We start from the raw sequence: 25,966 nt of genomic DNA on the forward strand, positions 1-25,966 counted from the left end.
AACGGAAAAAAGTGAAACTGTTGGGTGATTAATGGCGTCATCTTGGTCAAAACGTACTTCAGTAAAGCGAAGCAAACACTCGTATGTCATCAGAGCCTCCTGGGAGAAGAACAACTGAGCTCCTGGCCTGCTGCTGCGAATCAACGGCCACCTTTATTTTACTCTTCTACAGAAAAGCACATGCTTTCTTGCGAGCTCCACTGATCAGAAAGCTAATCACACGGTTCTGGAAATTGGTCCTTTGTGATGTCAGAAAGGGCACTGATAGCTCTCCCAGCATATTGCTCATCAGCCTTGCGGCCTCCTTGTTTTTGTCTCCTTACAAACACGTCGAAGGTCCAACAGTGTATCAGTCTTAGCGGGAAGTTAAAACTGGCCAGGGGCTAAAACCATTTTAGATATAAGTATATAAATATTTCTGAAGAACTGCAGTTTACCTTGGTTTTTGGACTGTATAATCAAGAAAGGCTGCTCCATTGAAATCCAACATTAAAAAAAATATATAAACAGGTGTATGGGACTTGAACTTTGGACACTTTGCTTTGGGAAAAAGATAAAAAGAGACAAAAAAAAAAGATTGTTTTTTGACATTCCATGGCACTCATTAGGTGTTAAACATCGAACTCAATACATTCATAACTTCCAGTTTGCTGTGGACATTAGATTCTCCTGTGTGTATGAGTATGTTCACAGCCCTTCAGATAAAGGCCTTACAGGAGGCTACAGGACCCTTCAGGACCTGCCATATTTCCCCGCCGCCATGAATCCTCTTGACGTCAATTCTGAGCCACGTCGTGGATATTTTGGCAGTGTGCAGCAAGCGGGAGCAACAACACAGCAAGATGTCTGTAGGGGCCAGCAATCAATGAGCCATTGATACACCGTGGCGACACGGTGTGCAGCGGGGGCCAAAGAGGGGTCCTCTGACACCGCCGGCAGTGGAGCAATATCTGAGCGCTGAGCCGGCTGTAAGTCAATTTTGTGGATGGAGAAAGACAAGGCGCATGCCGGCCTGTCGCTCCTCGCGCAGATCGATCGCTTGCGAGGCAAAAGAGGAGAGCGCTGCCCCTTAGAATCCACTTTACCTGCCAACAAAAGGCCACCCATCCACCCATCCACCCATCCACCCGGTCAACGAAGACATGCAACAGCGCAACGCTGATCGCATTACAGGCTGCAGATTCATCCGACCTTATAAGGTCCATGGTTTTGGCAAAATCATAAGTGAGCCTCCTGATAGCGTCTGAGCTAAAGGTCTGACTGCGGATTAGGCAGCGCGAGCTCAGACGCTGTTTGATGATCTGATGGATTGACAATGTTATATAAGCTGCTTATTGCTTCGGCTGCGGACGAGAATCAATCCCCAGGATTTTCTTGCAATATGAAGACTTAATAATGGGGATCTAGCTGAAAAAGAAAAATCCAGCACGGGACTTCAAGACGATATCTGGCGCCCCCAACAACAACAACAAGAAGCCTTTTTAATTATGTAACCGGCTTCACTGTGATTATTAATGGATATGCACAACAAGAAAAGTCAAAATCCCTTTACTTATTATAGCAGTAGGTATATACTATAGTGAATGGAACAGCACTGTTAAACAACTGATTTCAGTGGGATGGAAATTTACCGCTTCTGTGATCAGCATCAGCTGACAGGTCACCAGTTGTCACCGCGCTCGACCCTGACTTGTAGGGCGCCTGGTGAAACTGTCTCCTCCTCATGCCACACCTGCAACCTTGAGGCTGTCAAAGACTTGCACCTCTCCTACCAGGTGGGGGAAAATCTGACAAGAGAACAGGAGCAAAAAAACAAAAAGAAACAACCTTTCTCTTCCTTTCAACTTCCCTTTGAACTCTGGCTGAACTCTGTTTTTTTGGTTGTTTTTTTTTTTTTGTTGCAGCGTAGGTGAGACAAAGACTCATCCACGGAGAGCGATGAAATGCCGAGGCTGCTTTTGGACTGGCAGAGCAGCTGGCTGTACCTGTGCTTTTGTAACGTCTCTAATAAGAACGTACTTGGGGAGTACAAATAGGAATCTGCACCACACTTTCAAGGATTTTCTTGCGCTAAGAGACACTTTTTAAAACTTTCTCTGGTTTTTGACTTATAATTTAAGCGGGTTTTTTGTTGTTGCTGCTGTTGTTTTCTTTAAGTCTGTCTCCTTCTCGCATGGTGCAAAATTTTAAAAGGTCAGGTAAATAACAAACCACTGAGCCCACATTCTGAGCAGTGAGCTGATTGGCGGCACATAGAGCATCTAAGCTTTGCAGCGTCGAAAGAAATTAGGCAACAGGTGGTTTTGTTTACCAGAGTAAGGGAGTAAATGCCAAACATTTCAGAAACAAATTGAGTGGTAATTGGCAAATTAAGAATGTGTGCAAAGTTTTTCAAAACTTCCAGCTCTGAGACTGATTAATCTGATTATCTGATTAATCTTCAATCATCCTGCCACTCAACTGCAACGTCCAGGTTATGTTGAATCAAAAAGGCCCGGCAAATTTCAGAGTTCTGCATTCCATGATCAGAACACTCTCCCTTTCAGTTCCTGCCTAGAAAGGAGACATTTGGTGGCTGTGGTCTCTGTTCCACTATTGATCAGACATCTGAGCAGATTTGCACAGATAAAGATTCAAAGGGCCTTAAACGGCCATTGGAGACACGTTTCCAATTACTGCGCGAGGATCTTACATCTTCCTCTTGGTGGTCTTGAGATCAATGGGAGACTGTTGAAAGGTGCCTTTAGATCCATCTGCCCTAATCAAACACTTTTGCTGCCTGCTTCTGTCTCAAACACAGCCTGCACTGTGATCAGCTCCCTAGGGCCAGAAATTTACATAATCAATGCTAGTTGCGCAGAGACTAAAAAGGCTTTCTGTCCAGGTTGGAGACCCCAGTTAGAAATAAGACTTTCAAAATAATAAGGTTGTACAGTACTGTGGATTCAGGGGTAGTTCTCTTCTTCTTTCTTTTTTTTCCCCATTCAATGCTCTTATTTTGAAATTTTAGTGCTAGAAGTGTGCTTTGGTGCTTTTAGTGCTTAGAACAATTAAGATTGAACATATGATTCCTCGCAAAAAAAACAGGGAGAGATCCTTCAGAGGTTCAAACAAACAAACAACAAAAAAGATAAAAGGAACAGAAGCGTTCACTCTGAGGCACGCTGTCTCCCCCGCAGGTTCAACTAACCTCAAAAAGCTGTGATTGCTCGAGTTTCGGTGAAAATTAGCTTTTCTGTCTGTAATAATGTAATCATGCAAAATTCACACCCACCTGTGGTGTCTTTGAGTGTGATGCACCTGCTTCGCGACCTGATAAAAAGCATTAATGGATCCCGTTTTGTTTGCCTCGCCTTATCTGTCAGAGCAAATATTTGCTGTGCATTCTGTAGTCTGATGGAACAAACAGTGCATCTAACCTGACGCTGCAAATCGGCAACAATTTTCAGAGCGCAAATGCAGCGGCAGATAAAATACGACTTTCAGATCATTTTTCATAGCCGGTAATGGAGGAGCAGAGGCAAAAAAAATGGGTTTACGACAGGGAAGAAATTAATGAGGCAGATGATAAAGAATATCCCCAGACAAACACTATACATGTGAAAATAGCACCACAGGCAGTATTTCTTTCTCTGTCCTTGTAACAGAGGGTAAGTTCTCCCTGCCTGTAACAGCAGTGGCAGGCGATGCATTACAAGCTTAGGCCATCAGTGACATCATATTTTGTCCATCCTAAATTAATACGCCTCATATTACCATCAATACAGCTTGAGAATCCATAGAGAATTACACTTAGTCATTAGATCACCTTCAGATAGGGGACCTAGTCATAATTAAGACTCAGTAACTAAGGCCACTCACACTATCAAAACGAAAAAAATAAAAGGCGATTTTAAGAGATTCCTCAATAAAGTCTTAAAAAGTCCACCAACACTACACCACAAGTTTAAAGTCTTGTCCAAACTTGTCCAATGAACTGCGCATTGTCACCAATTGGTATGAGAGACAATAACGACAATAACGAAACAAACTATTGGACTATTAGTTATTAAACAATTGAACGTGTTGTTGCAGCTGCTGCTGCGACCATGTGGATGTTATATGATGTGAAAATAATAGACTACAGAGAATAACTTTATTATCATATTTACGGGTTGTGGTTAGGCCAGCAGAGAAGAAGACCTAGCTGGCCCTGACTGCCCACCACTGTGTAACAGGCATTGGGCCATGCTTGAGAAGGACTTGAGGACATTCTATGCAGCTGTGCTATGATGTCTCTGTGTGTCTTTATTTTGTCCAGCAAAATTCTGTTCTTGAACTTAAACCAGGAAGTGATCTGTACAACAACCAACGTTAAACAACTTCAATCAACCTCCACTTGATAAACAAAGGTTGAATCCTAGTATTTATCCTTAAGTTTTCAAATGTAAACCTAAATGTTGATGTTCACATACTGAATTTGAGTTGCAAAATTGTTGAATAAGACAGACCAACGTGTTGGGGCAGGGACACAGCACAACTTGCTGTCCTGAGTATTTGACATGAACGTGGGCCGGTTGGTTACAGTGTCTGAAGCTTTTGAGAATTTATCAGAGTATCCAAGGCAAGATTTGTCAGCAATATGCTGGAACGCTCCTCATCCTTAAGCAATATGCAGGCCCGGGTGTGCTGGAGAGTGAGCTGGAAACAGTGCACATGTCATACCAACTGTTTATGTCCAGCAAAGTCTTTCCTTTAGCGTGACGCCAAGGTTGTGATGACACACATCTGCTCTCCGGCCTCTTCCCTCCCACAGCCATCCCACATCCTGCCAGCCTTCTTCAAATGCCAGACACACACACACACACACACACACACACACACTGGCACAGCCCCTCCAATCCACTGCAGACGCCATCCAATTTGTCAGGGATGGCAAACACATGGACTTCAATGCCTCCTTCCCTCTGTGCCACACATGCTCAGACTTCCCTCCATGACTCTTGCAGACATTACTGGGCTAAATGGACGGCAGGACACACTGACCTGGACACGGACTGACTGATTCACAAATCAAAAGTGGGAGTTAGTCTGTTGTCGTTCTGTTGGCGTTTCATTTCAGGCAGCAGAAGCGTGCGACAAAGGCAGCGGGTAAAACAGTCTATATTTGCCTGAAGCCCACCCAACATGAGATACACACCTCTGATTGGCTAGAGCGGCTTCAGGACTGCAAAAGCAGGATGTGACGGCCAAACCGTATGGAAAGGAAATGCATCCATGGTGTGAGTTATGGCTCTGGCTGTGCAAGGCCGCGGCCTACCCGCGGCAGCCTCAGCCTTGCCCAATCTGCCACAGCAACCCAGCGGGAACCAGCTGGGCAGTCTGCCTGCACACTGAAATATGGACAAGCACAGACAGGGCGATCGCTCATATTCACAACGGCCTGGCTCGACTGGCAGACTGGAGCGGACAGCAAAACAGCAGAGTGTCTGTGGCAAATGTGATTTTGATTGAAAGGAAGAAAAACAAAAAAACAACAGAAGGACGATAACAAGAAATAAATGAAAGTAAAGGCAATCTTGGGGAATGTGTGCCGCTGTCAATTCATATATCTCTATTTAATATGATCGTCAATTCCAAACAAAGGACAAATTGCATTAGGGTTTCACTCATGGGATCCAAGTATGAATGATAATTGCTTTACTTTGATTTAAGAGGCTGAAATGAACAAACAACAAATTCACTTTGTCAGGCAAGTCCCCTGCATCTGTCAAACACACACACACACACACACACACACACACACACACACACACACACACACACACACACACACACACACACACACACACACACACACACAACTAGTTCTCAACAACCCTACCCCACGTTCTGCCCTTTCCAATGAGCTCATGCAACTTCCAAAGCATGCGGGTGAGAAGAACCTCGTGCTGCATTGTAATCATGCTGATGTCATGAATCTGCAAACATTAAGCCTCGGCTCTCTGTCACCAGCAGTGCCCACAGAGGCACGTTTTGCTGACAGACAAGCCTGTGATATGACTGCAGCGCAAAGAAACAATAACTTATACGATGAATTATTAATATGAGCACCCAAACTTTTGTTTTCTGGAGAAGACGTCAAGCCGAGGCGGAACGTGACCTGCATTTATCCGTGCGAAAGTGTCAAGAGTGCAGTTACACAACCCAACGGTGAACCTAAGTTGAACACTATCATCACCCCAACAGCATGTAATCGAGAGGACAAGGGAGGCGGAGCATTCCTCTCCACCTCCCTTGTCCTCTTTCATACTCCAAACGGCGATGTCGCATTTCTGCCGCTAATAAGTACCTCTCGACTTCCTTGATGTCATCGCTCAAAGCTGGGAAAATAACTCTGATCAAGCTGCTTATGTGCACGGCGTGACAAACGTTGAAAACACCCCTCGCGTCTCCACATTACGTGGTGGTCGCGAGCAAAGCGGCAACCACGGGGGCTTTGCAGAATCTCTGATCCGACATCCCACGCTTTTTGTCAGCCACCAAACAGTTGCAGCCTGGGATGAATGCAGAGGAGAAATCCAAGCCAGGTGCGGTAAATATGTCTGAGGAGGATGCACCGAGGCATGCCTGTGCCAACGCGGGGCTATGCAGTAATTCTATACCAGTCTACCTAAGCCCTAAATACCCTTATCATCTTGGGTTGCACACGCCATATACCGCCCAACTAGCGTCTAAATTTAACCCCTTGTTGCAGAGGTAGACCTGCGGAGGGGGTGCCGCTGGTTTCTCACGCACCAGGACGCCGGAGGTCACAAAGTGCGGACAAAACGCACCCTGATCTCTGCACAACAGTGGGTCATGAGTTGCAGATGAGTGCAGGGACTGACTGCGGCTCTGCGGCAGCAACTTGTAGCTCGTGAATAATTGCTGGCAAGGACCATGAGAAGCCTGGCGGTTTGTGCTCCCCCACCATTCCCCTCAGTGATTTCTGAATGATGTGAGCCGGGGAGGGGGGGGGCACAAACCCACACTTTTTTTCCTCATCTCCCATCTCAGCCTATTGGAGTTCATTCTCTTGGGCAATAAAGCACATCTGTATCCGCTGGGCAGATATTCACACTGCAGTCTCATTTAATAGATGTATGCGCCGCCGCAGATGAAGCTTCCTCTCTCATTCCCTCTCACTTTACGCTCATTTTCGACAATGTAGCCACAAATGACTCCACGCCTGCGTTCTCAAAAGAGGGAGAACTTTGTTCCCGGTGTGTGTTAGCAGTTCCAACGTGGCGAACATGTAAAAGGAAAAGCCATTAGGTGAAAGTGCCGGGGTGCCATATAAGGAGCCCGCCAACCATCCACTATCAAGCCCTAATGAAGCTTTCCATCAAATTAATGAGATCTTCCGTCACTGCCCACGGAGCTCTGTCCAGCTTGGCGTTGCACCATCCTGACCCGTCACCTTCATGGAGTCGCTCTCACCGGGAGGAATGGAAAAGTCCAACTTCTTTCCTCCTGTCATCTGTGTGGTAAAACGGCTCTGCATTGGCACGTCGCCGCATCCCAGCGTGTAGAATGTCCCACGCTGTGCCTCAGGTGTTGAGAAGAACCCCGGGGAAACATGCAGCTCTTTTCATCTGACTGCATTACTGTGCACCGCACAACGCTAGCCACACCAATTACAAAATACTTGTAAAAACAGGAACAGCAATCTTTGCACGTCGACGTAAAGAGTTGGTGCCAACATTTTAATATGAGCGCCCACACTCACACTCAGTAATGGCAACACGAACCCAGCACGCAGTTCCAGGCGTCGCTCACCATTAGAAAACTTTATAACTTATTTGCTACCCTTTATTAATAATGCCGACGGGAGTCACTCCCATCCCAAATACAACCTCCAAGGCCTGGGGCTCAACCAGAAAGTTGTTGCAGCCTGGCAGCCACACGAGGAGGAGCCGTGAGAAACTGGCCACAGGCAACGTTGCCATTTACATTTTCCGAAGCACTTTTACGAAGTGGCCATCTGTTGGCTAACTTAGAGTAAACGCCCGATAAAATGCGCGGCGCACGCGAAACCTGAGGAGGTCTATCATTTCTCCCCGCACAAGCCATTAAGTTTCTCATTGCGGGAGACAGAGCGGCATTCGAAAGTCATCTCCATCGACAAAAGCGCTAATGAGATTCGGCTACGTTCTCCCAGCTTGAGAAGAGTCAGTGAAGGCTTTTATGGCGACATTATCCCGGGATGGCTTCGCCCGTATTTCAGTTTGCCTTTTTAATACAAGCAGCTGGCATTTTGCACCAAATGATCCTCTGAGTGGCAGCAGCTTTTGCACCTCGCCCTCTTCAATAAATCAATGAGTGTAAGAGCTATAAAGGTAATGTCACGGCAGCTTGTCCAGGGACTGGACAGGCAGAATATAGGCAGGAAACAGAATTCACCACAAAATCCTGTCAATCTCTGCAAGCGCGTTTTATACTTGAATCACTTTGTTGCGGTTATCATTAAATGATAGTCGAAACAATCTTCCTGTCCTCGGCTTAATGTGGCAAAGCAGTCGTCAAATTTCCATTGCCTTGTTCATTTGTTTTTCCAACAGAATGGCTGGAATGGTTAACCCTTCGTTCCACCTATTCACAACATGACATAAAACAGTCCCATTTCAATCAATAGCGGAACTATGTTGACAGTATAATAAAAAATAGAGCTGAGCTTAGGAAATTATTATTGAGTATTTTCTCAATTTCTCAATTCTCAATTCACTCACATGTTGTGAAGAAGGTGTTGACATTTAGAAAGCGAAACATACGGGAACTTGTTTTGCCCGTCTTCACCAAAATGACGATCGTCATAATAGAGCAAATCTCTTCTTCTTCTTTTAACAGAATAGATATTGTATTGTTTCAGAGGAGCTGCTCACAGTGAGATCAAACCCTGCCAAATATGCAACGAGGGGTTTAGTTTTCCAATCACACTCAAAATGAAGAAAGTTTTTCAGTCGTTGATGTCACTTGCGAGAATGACGTTGTATTCAAAGTTGCACGTTAATGAATCGTTTCTCACCGTCAAAACATTTCTCAATATTCATCATCACCATCATCCTTCTGTAAGTGGTGATACATTCGGAGGGATTCCTGTCGACTCGAACAAATCGGACGCCTGCGGGGAACTGTCGCGTCACGTGCGGCAGCGGATTCACGTGTGCTGATTTTATGCAAATGAGCGAGCTCTCTTTGGGATGTTAATGAAGCATTTACAGTGCGAGCCGTGTCTCCCTCTAATATGCCGACAATTGGACGGAGGCGCACGGAAATGACAGGAGCCCCGCTGAGCGGGGCGGATCGGCACTCATGCATGAAAATTGCAATCACGGAGCAAAGTAATTTCAGCGTAATGCCATGTTACCTTCATAAGCCTCGGGTCTGATAGCGGGGAAGTCTGCGTTCGGGCCAAGCAGAGCTGTTAGATTTGAGAGGAAACGGAAGCAGAGGGCCGCTGGACAGATATTTATGAACTGGTGCGTACAAATAAAAAAAACATAAATTCCCGTCCCGTTGTCTGTGTACGCAGTAGTAAAACTCAGACACTTTTCTTTGCAGATCGTGAGCTGACAGACAGCAGACTATGACAATAGTCTACGGATCATAAAGCTTAAGGAGTAGCCAGACGAGGAGACGAGCGGAGGCTCACTCCCACCTTTTTCATTTCAATTTAAGATAAGGATGAAGACATAACTTCCGTGTAAGTGTTGAAGATGTGAGTGGGCCATTTAAGGCTGCGCTGCTCCACTGCTCAGCACAAAATCAGGCTACTCTGTACGCAAAAGGCCTCCTAATAATTTCTAATCCTGTTGAATATCTAATGCCACTGGCCAGCGAGGCTGTTCGTGATCAGAATAGCAGAAGAGACGACACAGACGTCAACTCTCTGGCATTTTAACATTCAAACTTTCACTGCTCATTAATTCTGAACTGGGGGGGAAAAGATATCCTCCCTGCTAAATGATATAATAGACCTGACTCATCCTTGATCTTTTTGTTAACTGTCCCTGGAATATTAATCATTTTTCTGTTGGTTTTTCTTTTTTAATTAGCACAGGATAAAATCTGTTAAGTTCAAATAATTGTCAAGACGCCCTGCAAAACTTTAACTGAAAACCTTTGGTACAGCCGACTGTGTTGAAAGACGAGCACCAACTGCACTTTGCTCAAATTGTCTATTCTAACCCTCAACTCAGCAATGGGGTGAGTCACTGCATGCAATGATCCTGACCTTTCCTCATAACCTTTGAATGCATAATATGATGGCTGGTTTACAATCAGCAGCAGTGGAATATTCTGTTTTCAGCCAAAGTGATATATTGGGGAGCAGATTTTTAAAACTAAATAATACTTTCACTAAAAGCAGTGTCATGTAGTTGTGTTAATTAAGGACGTTTAAGGGAATTTATGGCAAAGAGGACTTCATCATAACTAATGATATGATGAACAACTAAAGCAGGTAGAACCAGCAATAGTACTATTCAACTCTTCATTCAAAATGCTCATATTTTGAAGGGTTGCAGGAAGTGTAAATTGTAGTCCTCTGTATCGCAGCACCTCGTAGGTCAAAAAGAGTCTGATTCCACTGAAGCATTGGAGCTACTTTGTGTTCCGGCTAACACTCTCACCTACATCTCACAAGTTAGCTTGTTATTACCATGCTAGTCGGGTTTTCTTCTTCATCGGTGAGAGTTAATACTTGGCAGGTTCAAGATGGAGGGAAAATATGAATGGACACTTTAGAACAGGTGCAGAAACCACTATTAGGAGGTAGCTAGTAACAGAATAATAGTAACATACTGCAGCAGCTGGTTTTGTTACTTTAAACACAGTGTGTAAGCAGGCTATCGTCTCTTGGCCATACACTGCCCCAATCTAAATAGAATTACATGTCCCAGTTGGAATATGTTCTTAAACTGAATGAAAATAATTGCAAGTTGTGACAAACAAAAAAAAAACGGATAAGTAAAATGAGAGGACCCTCATATGTACCCCTGTTAAAAGGTTGTACAACAAGCACTACAGAGAACCTTTACAATGTACTTTAAGGGGTCCATTTCCATCGTGTAGGTGGCTGTGACTTTTCCCTGAACACAAAGGCAAAGTGTAAGGAGCACAAATTGGGGCCACGGGCACAAGGTTCCCAGTCATTTCTTTTTGACCACTCAGCATTTGCCTACATACTCAGCATCACTGAACTAAATGCGGCCCAAAGGACCAGAACGCACCCGGAGAACAGTCGAAAACAAAGCGGTTTTGCGAGAGGCAACGTGAGGCCACTCGCGCGCGCGCGTGTGTTTGTGTGTGTGTGTGTGTGTGTGTGTGTGTGTGTGTGTGTGTGTGTGTGTAGCAAGTGATTCCCAAACAACTGCACGGCAAATATACGTCGCAGTCTCCGCGGACCCCCCTCAAAAGATACCGCACAAAGTGCTTCCATTTATTCAAAATTGGACGGATGCAACATGCTAATGCAAAATCCCTGGGCATTAGAATGCAATTAGGGTAATCTCAGCTGCTAGCAAGGTTAGCACCGCTGGTAGTGGAGAGCCACAGAAAAAAAAAACAGTTTCCCCGCAGGACGCCCGAGCTCTGCCGGCTGCGCGCTGAACCGCCGACCCCTTTGCCACACATTCGTCCCTCCCCAAACACAGCCACGGATGATAAATGACCTAATCCCCCCCCCCCCCCCCCCTCCCCCGCTCAGTCCCCAGCCGTTTCCATTGTGCACCACCCCGGGCTTGTAAAGAACAGCTGGGAGTGGAGGGGAAAGATGGCGAGAGGTGGATGTGAAGGGGAAAATAAAAGACTTATTGACCGAGACACAATGACAGCGGGGAAATACGGGGTAGAGGGGGGGAAACACAACAGCAGGAGCAAGTGAGCGTGAATCTTCAGCATCGGTGGTGGTGGTGGTGGTGGGAGGGGGCATTAGCATACTTTCAGACGCTGACAAGGAGGCTTGAGGTCACGGAGAGAGAGAGAGAGAAAAAAAAGGTGCGCTTCTGGATGATTGCGTCTCATGAAAAGCCCTCACGAGGGAGGCTTTTTTTTTTTATTTCTAGAAGTGTGCGCGAAGAAACGGATCGCTCGCCGGGTCTTTGATCTGATGTTAATGTGGCTCTGTGAAAGACGAGGAGGATTCCGCCGCTGAGCATCGTCTTCATCGACGAGGGACAATGACATCAGCGCTTAAACCTTCCCAGAGGAATGCTTGGCGTCACTGCAGCGCACACACGCAGGCAACGCGCACAGTGCTATGGAAACAGCAGGAGTGCGAGCCTGCATCAGGGTTACAGAGACACTGGAGGGCATACACACACACACACGCACACACACACACTGCAGAAGAAACGACTTTCGAAACAATTTGTGAGAGGCCCAGACAAAAAGCCCAGATACGAGTAAACTGTGCTAAACCACATTTTGAACCACATTCAGAAGCAGCCAAAGTTCCCATTTCCTGCTCTTTGACCTCTGTGGACTCCACAGCTTCCATCACTGCGTTGTGAAAGCGCGCCAACAGCATTTTGCGGATGTCAAAGACGGAGCGAGGCGAGAGACCTTCAACCGGGCCGAGATGTGAGCGGCTCGGAGGCAGGAGGCCTGGCGGTCGTGGACGGCTGCCAAAGCCCAAAGTGGGGGGTGGGGGGGCGGCACACGGCCCGGCACGGAACGGCATGGCACGGCCCAGCTCGCTGTAGCAGCTGACTGCTACTGGAGGAAGCAGCAGGAAGTTCGGGAGTCGACCAGTCGGAAACACATATAAACCCGACACGTCCGAGAGAAACAGTTTTTTTTTTTTTTTTTTTTTTTTGGAAAAGTTTGGTAAGAGTGCAACGTGAGCAGCTGCTGGCGCAAACACACACACGCACGCACGCACGAGCGCACACGCGCACACATTCTACAGAGCGGGCAGCCATTCAAACATCTCTCGGTAACAGTAACCCACAGCAACCTCGTGAATCCCCCCCCCCCGGCCTTCCCTCTCGGGAGACACGGATCCATGAGAGAGGAGAGAACTGAGCTGAGCCGAGCCGAGCCGAGCTGAGTGCCAGACAGTCGCAGAGGTTCATGTAACTTTAGCCACTCTGCCCTCTCTGAAGTGCACCACCACCACCAGCGGGACCCCCTCTTAAGGGTTCAGGAGGTTAATTATTCAACACGAGAGGCGGAGGGACCAGAGTCGACGCCAGCCAGAAAGCAGCAGCAGACTTGTGCACTTTAAAACATGCGCTCGCAAGATAGTGAGACACCTTGTATTTCACAACGGACACACACACAGACGACACTCGGAAAAACGCTGTTGTGCACACAGATGCATGGGAGTTCTCACTCTCACCCTTCCACACACACACACACACACACACACACGTGTGTCTCCTACCGTTGTGGTTGTGCTGCAGGGTCTCCAGCACGCCGGCCGAGTCGTCGGCGCCCAGCTCGGCCAGCCGGCGGCTGGTGGCGCTCAGCTCCGAGCGCAGGTTGGTCACCTCCTGGCTGGCCGACTGGATGGCCCCGTCGATGCGCTGGGCCAGCTGCTTGTTGTCGTCCATCATCTTCAGGATCTTCGCCTGCCGAGCAGAGGGGAGCCCGCGCGGGGTGTCATGCCGGCAAGTTGAGCGTTTCCCGCGGGAAAGAAAAAAAAGGGGGGGAGGCGTCCCCTCGTGGTAAATCCCTTCCTCTCTTTCCACGCCAAAGCAGCCCCCCAGCCTCCCCAGCCCCTCGACCCCTCTCCTCGACCCCCACGCTCGCCCAGTGTGCGCGTGTGAGAGAGAGCCAGGGGTAAAATCCTCAAAGCAGTTGGTCCTTCTTGCCCCTTAGAGAGAGAGAGAGAGAGAGAGGCACCCGGCGAGGAGGAGGACGCGCTGGCTCTGCAGGAGGAGGAGGAGGAGGAGGAGGAAGAGGATGCCGCGTGCTCGTGTGCGTGCGTGCGTGCGTCAAGTGTTTGCGCGCGAGCCTGTGCGCACGTGTTCCGCGAGTTCAGCGGGAGTTGAGCTGCGTGTGCCTGTCGGCGTGTTTGCGTGTGCGAGTGTGTGAGCGTGCGTGCGTGCGTGCGAGGCGGCAGTGGCCCTGGTGAAATGTGCTCCCTGCAGCCGACTGTTGAAAGGACACAGAGCACCCAGAGATGACAAGCACCTTTTTAAATGGACCGTACCATCTGCGCCGAGCGGGTGGGGGGTTGGGTGGGAGGGGGGGAGCTGTGTGTGTGTGTGTGTGTGTGTGTGTGTGTGTGTGTGTGTGTGTGCTCTGGTGAGAGACCACGTGGGAGGGCAGGGGGATTCAGGCGGGGTGGGGGTTCAGGTGGGGGGGGGGGGGTCCCACCGCACATCTGTCTGACGGAGATACTGATGCTGCGAGGGTGCGAGACAAGGAAGCCTTTTTTTTTTTTTGTTCCCCTTCAAGCTGAGCCGACGCGTAAACTGTGGCTAAGCCTCAACTTGACTGAAACACTGCCGCTCCTCCTCTGCCCCTTCTGTCCTCCTCTCACTTTGCAACGCGGGCACCTCCCCTTGAGGACAAAAGGGAAGGAAATCATTAGTGTGACAGAGAGACGACGTAGCGAAGGCGGCGGCAGCAGCAGCAGGAGGAGAAGCAGGAGAAGAAGCAGGAGGAGGAGAAGCAGCAGCAGGAGGAGGAGAAGCAGCAGCAGCAGCAGCAGGAGGAGGAGGAAGAGAAGCAGCAGCAGCAGCAGCAGCAGCAGCAGCAGGAGGAGGAGAAGCAGCAGCAGGAGGAGGAGAAGCAGCAGCAGCAGCTACGCAAACACGGCTTTCGTCACGCTGGCAGCGAGGTATTCCTCCTCCAAACAAACGCCGTCTTTTCTTTTTCTACCCCCCAGCTCAGCTCGGCTCCTGCAGGGAGGTCAGAGAGGGAAGCCAGGCGCACTTGTTGCTCGCTGCAGCTCAGAGGGCCGCAGACAGAAGCCGCCGTTTGCGCTTGTTCATGTATGGAAGTGGAGTCTGGCTGAAATCTTAAGTGACGTAATAATCACGACGCTGGTGTTTTTTTTTTTTTTTTTGGTGTTTTTTTTTTTGGAAATGGGATTAACATTGGAAAACTGAAGTGTAAAATCACACGAATGCATAGAAGTTACTTCAAAACGTTGGTTTAAGATTTTAGCAGGAAGTGCAACAGTTCACAGCTAACTCTTTATTAAAAGACACTTTTGCCACTTTTATGGATGGAATTGTGTGGGGCTTTTTTTGAATGTGCCGCACAGATAGTGATGACTATTATTATTGTCTTATATTGTTATACAATAAAATGAATGAAATATTGAAAGTGACAAGGAGTGGTTTTGTGAATTGTGATACAGCATTGTGTTTGCATTATGTCATCAGCGCCTCATTTCTATATCTTCTTTGTTTTGTGTGTCTGAGCGGTAATGTGTCCACATTTGAAATAAAAAGTAGGATTGTAAGAATGCAAGTCTGTGTTTTTTGCTGATAGATCTATGTCAATATTTTTTTCAAAGAAAAAAAAAATCCCAAATCCAAAGAGCTGCCAAACTGCCACAGGACGTCTTGCAATCTGTGAGACCCATCCATGAGAGAATGTCATTAAGACACAAAGGGTTATCATCAGTCTTTCTCCTTACAGTCACCAGTAGACATGGACACAGGAAGCAACCTCTCCAATGGAAATGAGACTGACTGTTATTAAAGCTGCTTCCTCCTGCAGAAGGTTGCGCTGAGTGACTTTGGGGCTGATGCTATGACTTTGTGTTGTATGGCATGTTTAAAGGTGCAGCAGAGGTGTTTTTACAGTAACAGTAAACTATGTATGAATTTGCAACTGTCTCACTAACCTGACTCAATCCTGCACCTCCTGGTTATAATCTGACACCCAGCTGTCAGAGCGTGTTTCCCTACAACAACAGTGCGGTCGTGCTTTAATCTTTTCCTCCAGGTACCAGAACTCGCCATGCTGTTCTTATTTCTTTAGCAACTGAAACACCTGCTATATTAAACGTGTGAAAGACAAATCATCATATCGAGAGAAAAAAAAAGAAAAAAGAAACAAAAAACATTATGTGAGAGGAAACAAACATTTCCTTTTAGTCCCAATGACTCATTCATTCAGTCATTCATTCATCTTCTATACCCGCTTATTCCTATTCAGGGTCACGGGGCTCTGCTGGAGCCTCTCCCAGCTGTCTTAGGGCGAAGGCAGGGTGACACCCTGGACAAGTCGCCAGTTCATCGCAGGGCCGTCCCAATGACTCTAAACACTGATTGAGTCATTACATTAACTTTGAAAAAGGGAGATTCGCACAGATGCTGTCGGGGTGATCATGGTCCTCTGCTCTCGAGAGCTGCGAAGGGACAAAATATCACCTTGAAGCTCCAGGCACTTTTTGTCTACATGTGCTGATAAATGGTCCCCCTTTGCAGAAGGCAACAAGGGGAGCAGGGTACAACACACACACACACACACACACACACACACACACACACACACACACACACACACACACACACACACACACACACACACACACACACACACACACACCTCCATCTGCACAGACAGTCACCCCTCTGGCCTGGCAGGCAAACCAACCTCAGGTTGTTATTTATAGACGACCCTACCGTCGCATATGATCTTTAGTCACAGAGGGCGGGACCAGGGCGGGACCAGGCTGGGCACGCGCCCGCTGTACTCAGCCGCACTTAAGACACAAGGGGGCGGGTAATCCCAATGTCATACCGCGTTCATTAATGAAATTCATCTCTTGTCAAGAATCTTAAAAGTCTATTAGAACCTGGGTGAGTGGGTGATTAAGATGCCGCCGCGTCTTGATTGGTAAGAGGATTTACTTTTATCCGCCCATAACACCGACATTAGGTGTTTACTCCGCCAGGCCGCCGGTCTGGAGTGCGTGCGTAATGTGGCGGTGAGGCATGTGTCAGGGAGAACGTCTGGGAGATAAAGCCAGAAAGGCCAGAATGAGATGGTCTGGGCATGTGCAGAGGAGGGAAAGCTGAATATTTATGGCCGGCGAGGACACGGAGTTAGTTGGCGTGAGGGAAGAGGATGCAGAGGACAGGGTTAGCTGGCGGCAGATGATTGGCTGTAGCAACCCTTGAAGGAAACGGTCCAAAGGGAGGAGCAGAAGAAGAAGAAGTGGAAAAAGCACTGGACTAAAAAAAGACACTGAGTTTGGCACAGAAGTGGCTAAAATAATGACTTGCTTTTCACATTTATACTGCAGAATATTGAATTAATTTAGACTGATGGGGCTTTTTTAATTAGTATTTTCAAAAACCTAATAATGTTAATGCCTTTAAAAATATACATATATATATATATATACATATATATATATATATATAAAACAAGCTGAAAGACGGTCCATTTTACCCATTAAAACATTCTACAGGCTGTAGCAGACTTTTCATAGTTAAACACCTGATCCAAACCACTCATGCGGGAAGCAACCAACACAACAAACAACTGTAAACATGACTGGCGCTTGTTGCCACGTCGCCCAAAATGACGACTATGTCGGGGCTGAGGATGGACGCGTCTCCTGGTCAGCAGAGGAAATCGAGACCCAGCGGCTGCATTGAGGATCAGTAATTGGTGGGTGTGGAGGCTGTTCTCTCATTAGCATATGAATGGAGACAGCGGGAGGGAGTGGGATCACCCTTCACTGCACCGCTAGTGAGTTTGCCTCCACACAGCGGGAGACCCGCGGCCAAGGCGCTTAATTCAAGTCAAGCCAAGCAAAAAGAAAGTTACAGCACAACAGTTTAACAGTGGTTTATATGCCTCAACGACAAGACTGCTTCGCCCGGATGGAAAACCATTTTCTTTCTCTCTCTCTCTCTCTTTCTTTCTTTTTAACAATAGAATAAAAAGTAGGTAGCGAGGCAGTCTTTTTGCAGTGGCTCCACTTTGTTGGTTATTTATTTCGACCAGTCAGTTTTATTTATCGACAGTGTTCTCTTTCCGGACCATCACAAAAACAGCTTAACAAAAAAAGAAACTATGCAATTGAACTGTACACAATGCACCAACAACACCACATAACCACCAGCAACACAAAGATTTTCAAGCTGCCCTGGAGAGAAAACCGAACTTTGAGCATAGCGCGATTAATGTGTGCATGTAAACGGAGTCACATGCATCTGTGGTTTGGTGGCAGAATAGATAGAGCGTGTTTCAATTCCACAGACAGAGTCATTATCTTTTTTTCAGCTCAGGAGATGTTGGGTTGTACAGTAATTGCTGCTTTTATCAGGCAGATTTCTGTCACCGCACGTGAGCAGCTGCTGTACTAACAGTCTGAATCTAATGTGACATTTGACAAAATCAATGTTGTGACATATATATTTTTTTTCCATTAAAAGTAAATGGCATCTAAAAGTGTGAGAAAATTGAGTTTTTGTAGTCTGGTGGCATTTCTGACCTCTTATCAAGATGATGTCATCTTACTGGAGGAAAAGCCTCGGCACTGCGCTGGAGAAATGCTCTCCAATAAAATCCCAACATTTAGCAGAGCCCACTGTTGTTGTCCAGTGCTGGGCAGGAAACTCCTAAATCTTCCGCTTCCCAGGCAGCGGACGCCGCCAAAAGGAAATAAAATGTCTGTCTGGCTTTTCTACAAACGAGCACAATGGCCTATAATAGGCCTGGGAAGGCAGATCCGACATGCTGGGGTCAGAACAATCGAAAAAAAAATCCAGGCAACAAGGCACCAAGGCAAACAAAACCAACTGGTATTTATAAGAAATTGCGGACAAAAGATTGACAGGACTGCTTTCATGGGACGTTACAGTGGGCAGCAGTGTAGAGTTCCTTCTTGAAATACAGCTTTGTGTTTAGATGGGGAAACATATTTTACGAGTTATAAATGTTTAATTCATATAGGTGCACAGCAAAAGACAACAGGGCAGTGATTATATTAAGCAAAGGCAGACTGACCCTGGTGACTAATAACAATGCTGTTATGCAAGAAGGCTGGACCGACAACAGGACACACCCCTGTACAAATCTTTGCAGAGGACGGTCAAGTGTCTCAACGCACAAGGTCGGTCCTCCAGTCAAGGGTCAAACTAAGGCAAAGGACAGACAATCCGGTTATGACTCTCACATTACTCCCTGAGAATAACCAGATTGTCGTGAACTGGTTCCTCCCCGCTCCGTCCTGCTTCACCGTTTAAACATTTTTTAAAAGCAGATAACACTGACAAGCTGGAGATAAGGCCAGACAGTTCCGTTCAGCCGTCACTGTCTATCTAACTCTGACACTTGTGCAACCCAAAGGTCACTGGTTTCACACCAGGAGTTGGCTGAAGGCGGCCGGGATACCCATGTGTTTGTGATGGAGACCAGGCCCACGTTTCTGATCTTTCAGGAAAATCAAAGCAAGGAGCTGGCTGGACATTGCGGTGCCAAAGAGTTTCTCCAGCATTGGAGGACAAACACATCACAAAACAGATTAAATACTTGTCTTTGCAAGCAAGATGTAAAGCAGCTGTATGAGTGATTACGCTAATGGTCATGTTGGAATGGGCACCAGTACAAATCTTGAGGAGAAAGGGGGGTTAACTGCTGCTCGACAAATACGTCAACCAATAAAAACAAAAACATTTTGTACGGTGATCAGCATCAACATTCCTACCACAGAGACGCAAATCTATAATGGTTTTTACTGCTTACTGCTTACATTTTTATTCAAGTTCCATTTATTTACAACTGCCGCCATGTGACCAAATAACTCCAAACCAATCCCATTTATCTAAACTGGGCAATGAAGCGTTCTTCATTGGATACAAATTTCAATGCTTTTGCAAAAAATATGATGAAATTACTTTTTTAATGCAAAACATACCTTATGTGTGCCACACCGTGGTGAGGTTTGTCTTGTCATGGGTTTTTATAGTCCTGTCATTTCCCGTTTTATTTTGAAAAGTAACTATCTCTCCTCTCGTTTTAGTGTACTTGCCCCTCCTCATGTGCCACCTGTGTCTCTGAGCTGATTACCTCTTGTCTTGGCCTGTTCAGATTGCCGCGAGTCAGCCTTTGTTACTTGAGACGAATGATTTATTTGTTTTAGAACTTTTATAGCATGGTGTTGATTTCTAGTCTTAGTTTCTTTTCATAGCTGCTTTGTTTGAATCTTCGAGAGTGATTTTGATTTCATAGTTTTTCTTTGATCCTCTGCTTTCAGGCGTGAGTTATTTTATGTTTTAGGAAAGTTTCTTTTAGGGCTGGTTTTCCTCCTGTCGGAGCATTTTGATTAGTTTATTTTTTCTTAGTGACAGACGTTAGCCTTATTCCTCCTGTCGGAGTGTTCTATGTTTGCTTCAGATTTTTCGCTCTAGATTATTGGTCTTGTGATTTTTTTGTTATCCTTTTAGATTATTCAGAGAGCCAGTTTAGGTTTAACTTAGGAGTTTCATAGCCTATTATTTTGTCACTCTGTTAAGAGGTCATTTGTGATTCCAATAAAAACTGATATATCTTTTTTCTTTTTTTTTCTTTTTTTCCCCTTGTCCTGTCTGGCCATAATAACAGGCAGAAGTGTCTCTGAATGTCTATGATGGCTGACAGATTTTATTCTCAGAGGTAGATCTTGAGAGTGTGAGCCACACGGGTCGTTTCAGGAGCTACCTCTTGAGTGGTTTTATTAAATTGTTGTGCAAAGGTGACATTCTGGCCATGACCGGACTGAGAGAGGGATAGGGGGGGTGAGAAGAAAGTAGAAAGAGGAAATGAGAGAGAGGGGGGAGGGGGGTGATGAGAGGGATAGAGAGAGAGGAATAGAGGAGGCTGATATATCTAAGATCTCTGCTGATCCTCTCTGATCCTGCCTTGAGTCCTGGCCTGACAATATGATAGTATTTTTTTTTAATTCAAAAATGAGTGAACATCACGTCATACAATGAATTTAACCACATGATTGAACCACAATGAATTCAACCACATATCAAATCTTATTAATTTAGGGAAATGATACATCTCTTCCCCAGGCAATAACCACAACTGCATGTTTGACTAGGTGGCAAAACGGAGATGTAGCCAGGTAAACACATGCAGGTTGCAGACAGCCACAGATAAATTTTCCATTCTGTCTGACAAGATGTGGGTTGGAGGTATGAGGCGTGTTGCTAGAATATATGCTGTGTCCCTATCTCGCCTCGCCCTCATTCTCTAATCTCTCCTTCGGTTCACAACAAGCTGCCGCTCCCCTCCTCCCGTTTCCACAGGATCTCTGTTCGACTGAGAACGACCCAGACTGAATGTTGGGCACGTCTTCAGGAGCAACACTGCTCCATGTCGCAAACACACAGGTTTCCGGGATTTGATGAGAAATTTAGATGCCTTCAAAGTGAAACAAGCAGGGAACAACTCATCCAAAAGGGTTTTCTGGGCAACAGGAAAAGGCTTGAATGTGTTTCTGAGATATCGCTGATCCCTAACTGCCAAAGGTAGGGAGGGAAATTCCAATTTCATCATTATTAATAGGAATAATCACTATTCCTTGCAGTTCAAACCTCAGGGTGTTTCATATAGGAAAATAAAGAATTGGGTCTGTGTGTCATATTCATACTCGTTGGCAAACATTCCAGTCTTGCATCTTTCTGCATTCACAAAGAGTGATCAATGTAATCCTTTCAGCCTGACATCTTGCTTCTGCCACAGCAGTAATTACTCATTTTAAACCTGCAAAATCCTGAAAGCAAAGCCTTGTCTTTTCCATAAAAACAGGCTCTTTGCACGTCCAAAAGCAGACGTTTGCCAAACAACTAGAACAAAAACAGAACCCTTTTTCAAATGTTGAGCACCGGCGACAGCAGAACAAAGGCCCAGAATGCAGTTCACCACTGCGATTGAAATGACTCTAAAGCGATGTTGTCGGCTGGTGGTCTGAAGAGCTCGCAGATGGTCCATTTTTCCTGCTGAAAGGCAGCGTGCGGCTGCAGCTCTGATGCTGTCTGCGTTCCGTGCACTCAAATCCTTGTGTAGGTGTGTGCAGTTTCACTTCGTGGGGTTAATTAACTGAATGTAGAGGCATATGCATGGCCATATGTGTGCATGTGGGTGTATGTTGTGTGCATGAGTGAGAGGGAATGAAAAAGACAAATAACTATGAATTAAGCTTAGGGTAGCAGCTCCTGCTCTGTATTCAGTGGATGTTCTCCTTCTGACCAAAGCTCTGTTTAGTCACTGTGTGTGTGTGTGTGTGTGTGTGTGTGTGTGTGTGTGTGTGTGTGTGTGTGTGTGTGTGTGTGTGTGTGTGTGTGTACACGTTTCAGATATTGTTTCCCTTTAATATAGGAACAATGTGCAAATGACAAGCTTTATTTGCAATTAAATTACAAAAACGTAGAAAAATAGAAAAAAGATTTTAATATTTGTTGGGATCGAAGAAAAAATAACTTCAAAACACTGTGGAAGGCCAACTACACAGCATCTTTTATAAATTCAAATAAAGTGCTTGCTAATATTTTTCATATATATATATTTCTGTGTTGTTTGTTTTGGATTGTAAATTTAATTAAAGCATTGCTTCAGTTCTTTATGTGCAGTCCAACAGGATTTGATTAGAGCCACTCAGCCTTTTCACCACTCCTTCTCAAAATATGCAGATTTTTGCAAATGAACTCATTACTTTCGCTGCTGAATTAGCATTGAGTGTTTACCAACAGCCTAAGTGCTGCTCAAGGGACAAAGGGACGTGGACCTTTGCGCTATCAGTGACAAAAACCGCAGCCGGACAGACAGGGCCGGGAAAAAATGAGTGTCTGTGTTGAATGAAGAGCTGCTGCGTGGGTGAAGCGCCTCAAATATCACTTGACCCCAGTGTGACTGTGTCTGCTTCATGATGAGACGGTCAGAAAGCAGGTGGGGTGTGAATCACTCATATGCTAATCAATTAGGGGCAGAACTGCATGTTTTTGATATTACGATGGGTGACATAACAAGTGTGAAGCGGTGAACAGCTGGCCAATCACAAGAGAGTGGGCTGTTCCAAGGCGGAGTCAAAGATGGAGCAAACAGCGTCTTCAGACTGACTGAGAGAAAGACTTGTTTGGTAAGACCCGTATAGCTCAAACTGGGAGTTTTCTGACCAAAAAAAGCTTGTTTACTGATAAAGTGGACCACCAAAATGATTTTATTAAACCTGGAAATGGCCATAATTGGGATCCTTTATTCCAGTTTCAACCTTGCTAATCGCTTCACAGTCCCTCCTCTGTACATGTCAGCCTGACCCCTCTGGCTGTATCTCCAAAACATCTAAGATGCTGTGAGCCACTGATGCTCTGAGCCACTGATGCTCTCATCTCTAAATGCAACCATCCTGCTCCCTCCAAAAGAAAAACTCAACACAATAATCTCCTGCCACCAGCAGCTCTTGCTCCAGTCTGTTGCTCAGTGGCCACAGTCTCCAAACCACACAGCATCGCTGCTCTCACAACAGACAGAAGGAGCTACTGTGAGTTGAATACAACGGCTGCTGCTAAAGAGATTAGCATGGCTGCTGGGTTTTTTCTTATCTGGACTGGACTCTGCACTTCACATTCGAAGAAGAACAAAAAAAAAAAAAAAAAAAAGCACCGACAGCATTTTTTTGTGGACAAGTTTCCGCTTTGGTAGACGTCACGCTACACACTGCTGAGACCAGCGGCCAGCCACGGGGTGGTCGCGTGCAGCTAACATCGTCTCTTGCACCAAAATGGAAAATCTCCACAGTAACAGCCTGGCTGCACTCACTAACAAATTACATTATTATGACATAATTAAATCTGCTTCAATGGCAGACAGAAGGTTCACACATTCACACGCAAAGTCCTGTTTTCAATAAGCTTTTGTCAGTTGGATATTTTAGGTCAGGTTAGGTGCAATGAGTAATATTTGACTTGATTTTTTTCTTTTTTGTATTGATCTCTTTTTATATTTGTAAAAGTCTAATATACTGCCCGTAAATAGATTTATAATAGCGTACACTCACAGTACAATAAAAGTATTTTGGTTTTCCTACTAATAAAACAGTTCTTATTTATATATAAGAATACATTGAGCAAGGGTCCTGCTCCCAGTTAGGTGCCATCCTGCACTGGTTTCTAAGGAAGCTGGTCTGGACAATCCAGCCCGCCCGACAACACGTTTCGTATTTGGGGCTAACGCTCACATCCTCAAATAAACCAACAAAGAAGAGGGTGGACAAGGTATCCAGTTATGTGTGCACAGGCTACCATAGTTCACTGGCAAGTTCGGGAGAGGGTGAGCGCTACAATCCAAAATGTAACCACCTGATGTCACTGTTTCTTCTCAAAATCTCCAAATATTACACCCTTAACCTTAAAGTATCAAGGAAACACTATCTGGTTTGCTAGGTCATTTAAGATAAAAAAATTATACATATACAAAGAAACAATGCTTGTAACTTCCTATTTGTACGATCAAAGCAGTGACCGAGGTGAGGGAATTAACAGCTGGTTTAGAAAAGTAAATGAAACCAAACTGGGACCTTAATAGAGGAGTGAAAGATAAGCTCCAAAGTGTGCTAAAAATAAAATAATAAATATATATATATATATATATGAAGAAATATTGTGGAGACTAATCCAAGTTTTGCCGGCAGGGAGATGAAGCAGCAGCGTTAGAGGAGGCCTTGCAGCTGTTACCAGCCTGGTCCAGAGTTCTGCATGGGTGGGATTAGCTTGCTAGCCATGTATCCAAATACGATTTTCTGACTGAGTGAGCACAGTAAGCCCTACAGTGAAGCCAATTATAATGTGGGGAAAGTGGAGGTTTAAAAGTATAATGAGCATGAGCGCAGTGTGAGTAAATATTAACGTGCCAATCATTTGACAATATATATGTATCGATTTTCACGGACGTGTACGTCCGTCTGTTTGCTCTTCTTCAGTGTCACAAAAGGCAAAAGCACAGGGAGGTGCTGAGGATGGCAGAAGGCTTCAGCACCTGGGATACAAGTCATATTTTACTTTTGAAAAAATGTACATATTCCAATTTACACTGGAAATTTGGTAGAAACAGCAAAACAACATTTCTGTAATCCACAATTAAGTTCATTGTTTTCACTGGACATGATTTCTCTCTTTTTCAAAGTGCAGCTGAAATTCTCATTTTTTTTACAGACACAAGTTTGACCTGAGCTTTTTTCGCGTTTTTCCGGATGTTTCCTAAACGGGAAACATAAGTGTTTCCCGCCATTAATTATCCTTCTGGATGAGGGAAAATTCAGTGTAACAGTCATTCTTGGCAGAATGACTTCCTGGAGTCCTCTCTCAGTCCTCCAGCTGGTTCTGTCTGCTGCTTCTGGCGCACATTAAAAAACACCACTAAGATTTTCAGATGCGTCAATCATTATTCGATGCTTACGCGTTACTTTTCTTTTTTGAAATAAATTTCAAGTGTATTTCATTGTTCATTGTTTAAAAAAAAAAAAAGAAGCTTTAATGCCGCATATACACACACATCAGGATGCTGCAATTCTCCTGCTGGGCTTTATTCATATCAGTGGGACAAGACACACAGGTGTGCCTCACAGGCGCCAAAAGCGATCAATCAAGATGAGAGGTCTGAAGGGAGCATTACCATGATTTATGTCCCAACTCGCTATTATTTACTGCTCTGGTCAAAAACGACGACGTCTTGGCAAACTCCCACGCCAGAGTGCCGATAAGGGCCGAGGAACTTGGAGATAGTGAGGAGCTAATTATCTGAGTGCGGGCGGAGAAGGGGCGGCAGGGGGGGGGAGGGAAGGAATAATTTCCTTCCCATTTGTCGCTGGAGGTGTACACCAAGAAAACCGAGCGCATCACCTCACGCAGTCCGCTGCTGCAGAGCAGGGTGACGCGTGTTTCGAAAGAGATTTCTGTCTTGTGGATTCCGGTGCTGAAACAAAAGATGTGAACAGAGCTTGAATGTTAATCACACGGCTCTACGTTCATGTTCCCCCCCC

At 45.7% G+C, this 25,966-nt stretch overlaps 1 protein-coding gene across 1 annotated transcript in view; it reads right to left on the minus strand.

The window, feature by feature from the left end:
- The window catches only part of kazna (kazrin, periplakin interacting protein a), a 141,641-nt gene that overhangs the window by 85,745 nt on the left and 29,930 nt on the right, over nt 1-25,966 (minus strand). The window contains exon 4 of the mRNA XM_076042385.1: nt 13,409-13,595. Within this exon, the coding sequence (XP_075898500.1) occupies nt 13,409-13,595 (187 nt within the window). The remainder of the gene's footprint in view (nt 1-13,408; nt 13,596-25,966) is intronic.

Source organism: Nelusetta ayraudi, unplaced genomic scaffold, assembly GCF_046127955.1.
Source record: "Nelusetta ayraudi isolate G7.1 ecotype Tasmania unplaced genomic scaffold, CSIRO-AGI_Nayr_v1 ptg000070l, whole genome shotgun sequence".
Taxonomy (NCBI): Eukaryota; Metazoa; Chordata; class Actinopteri; order Tetraodontiformes; family Monacanthidae; genus Nelusetta; species Nelusetta ayraudi.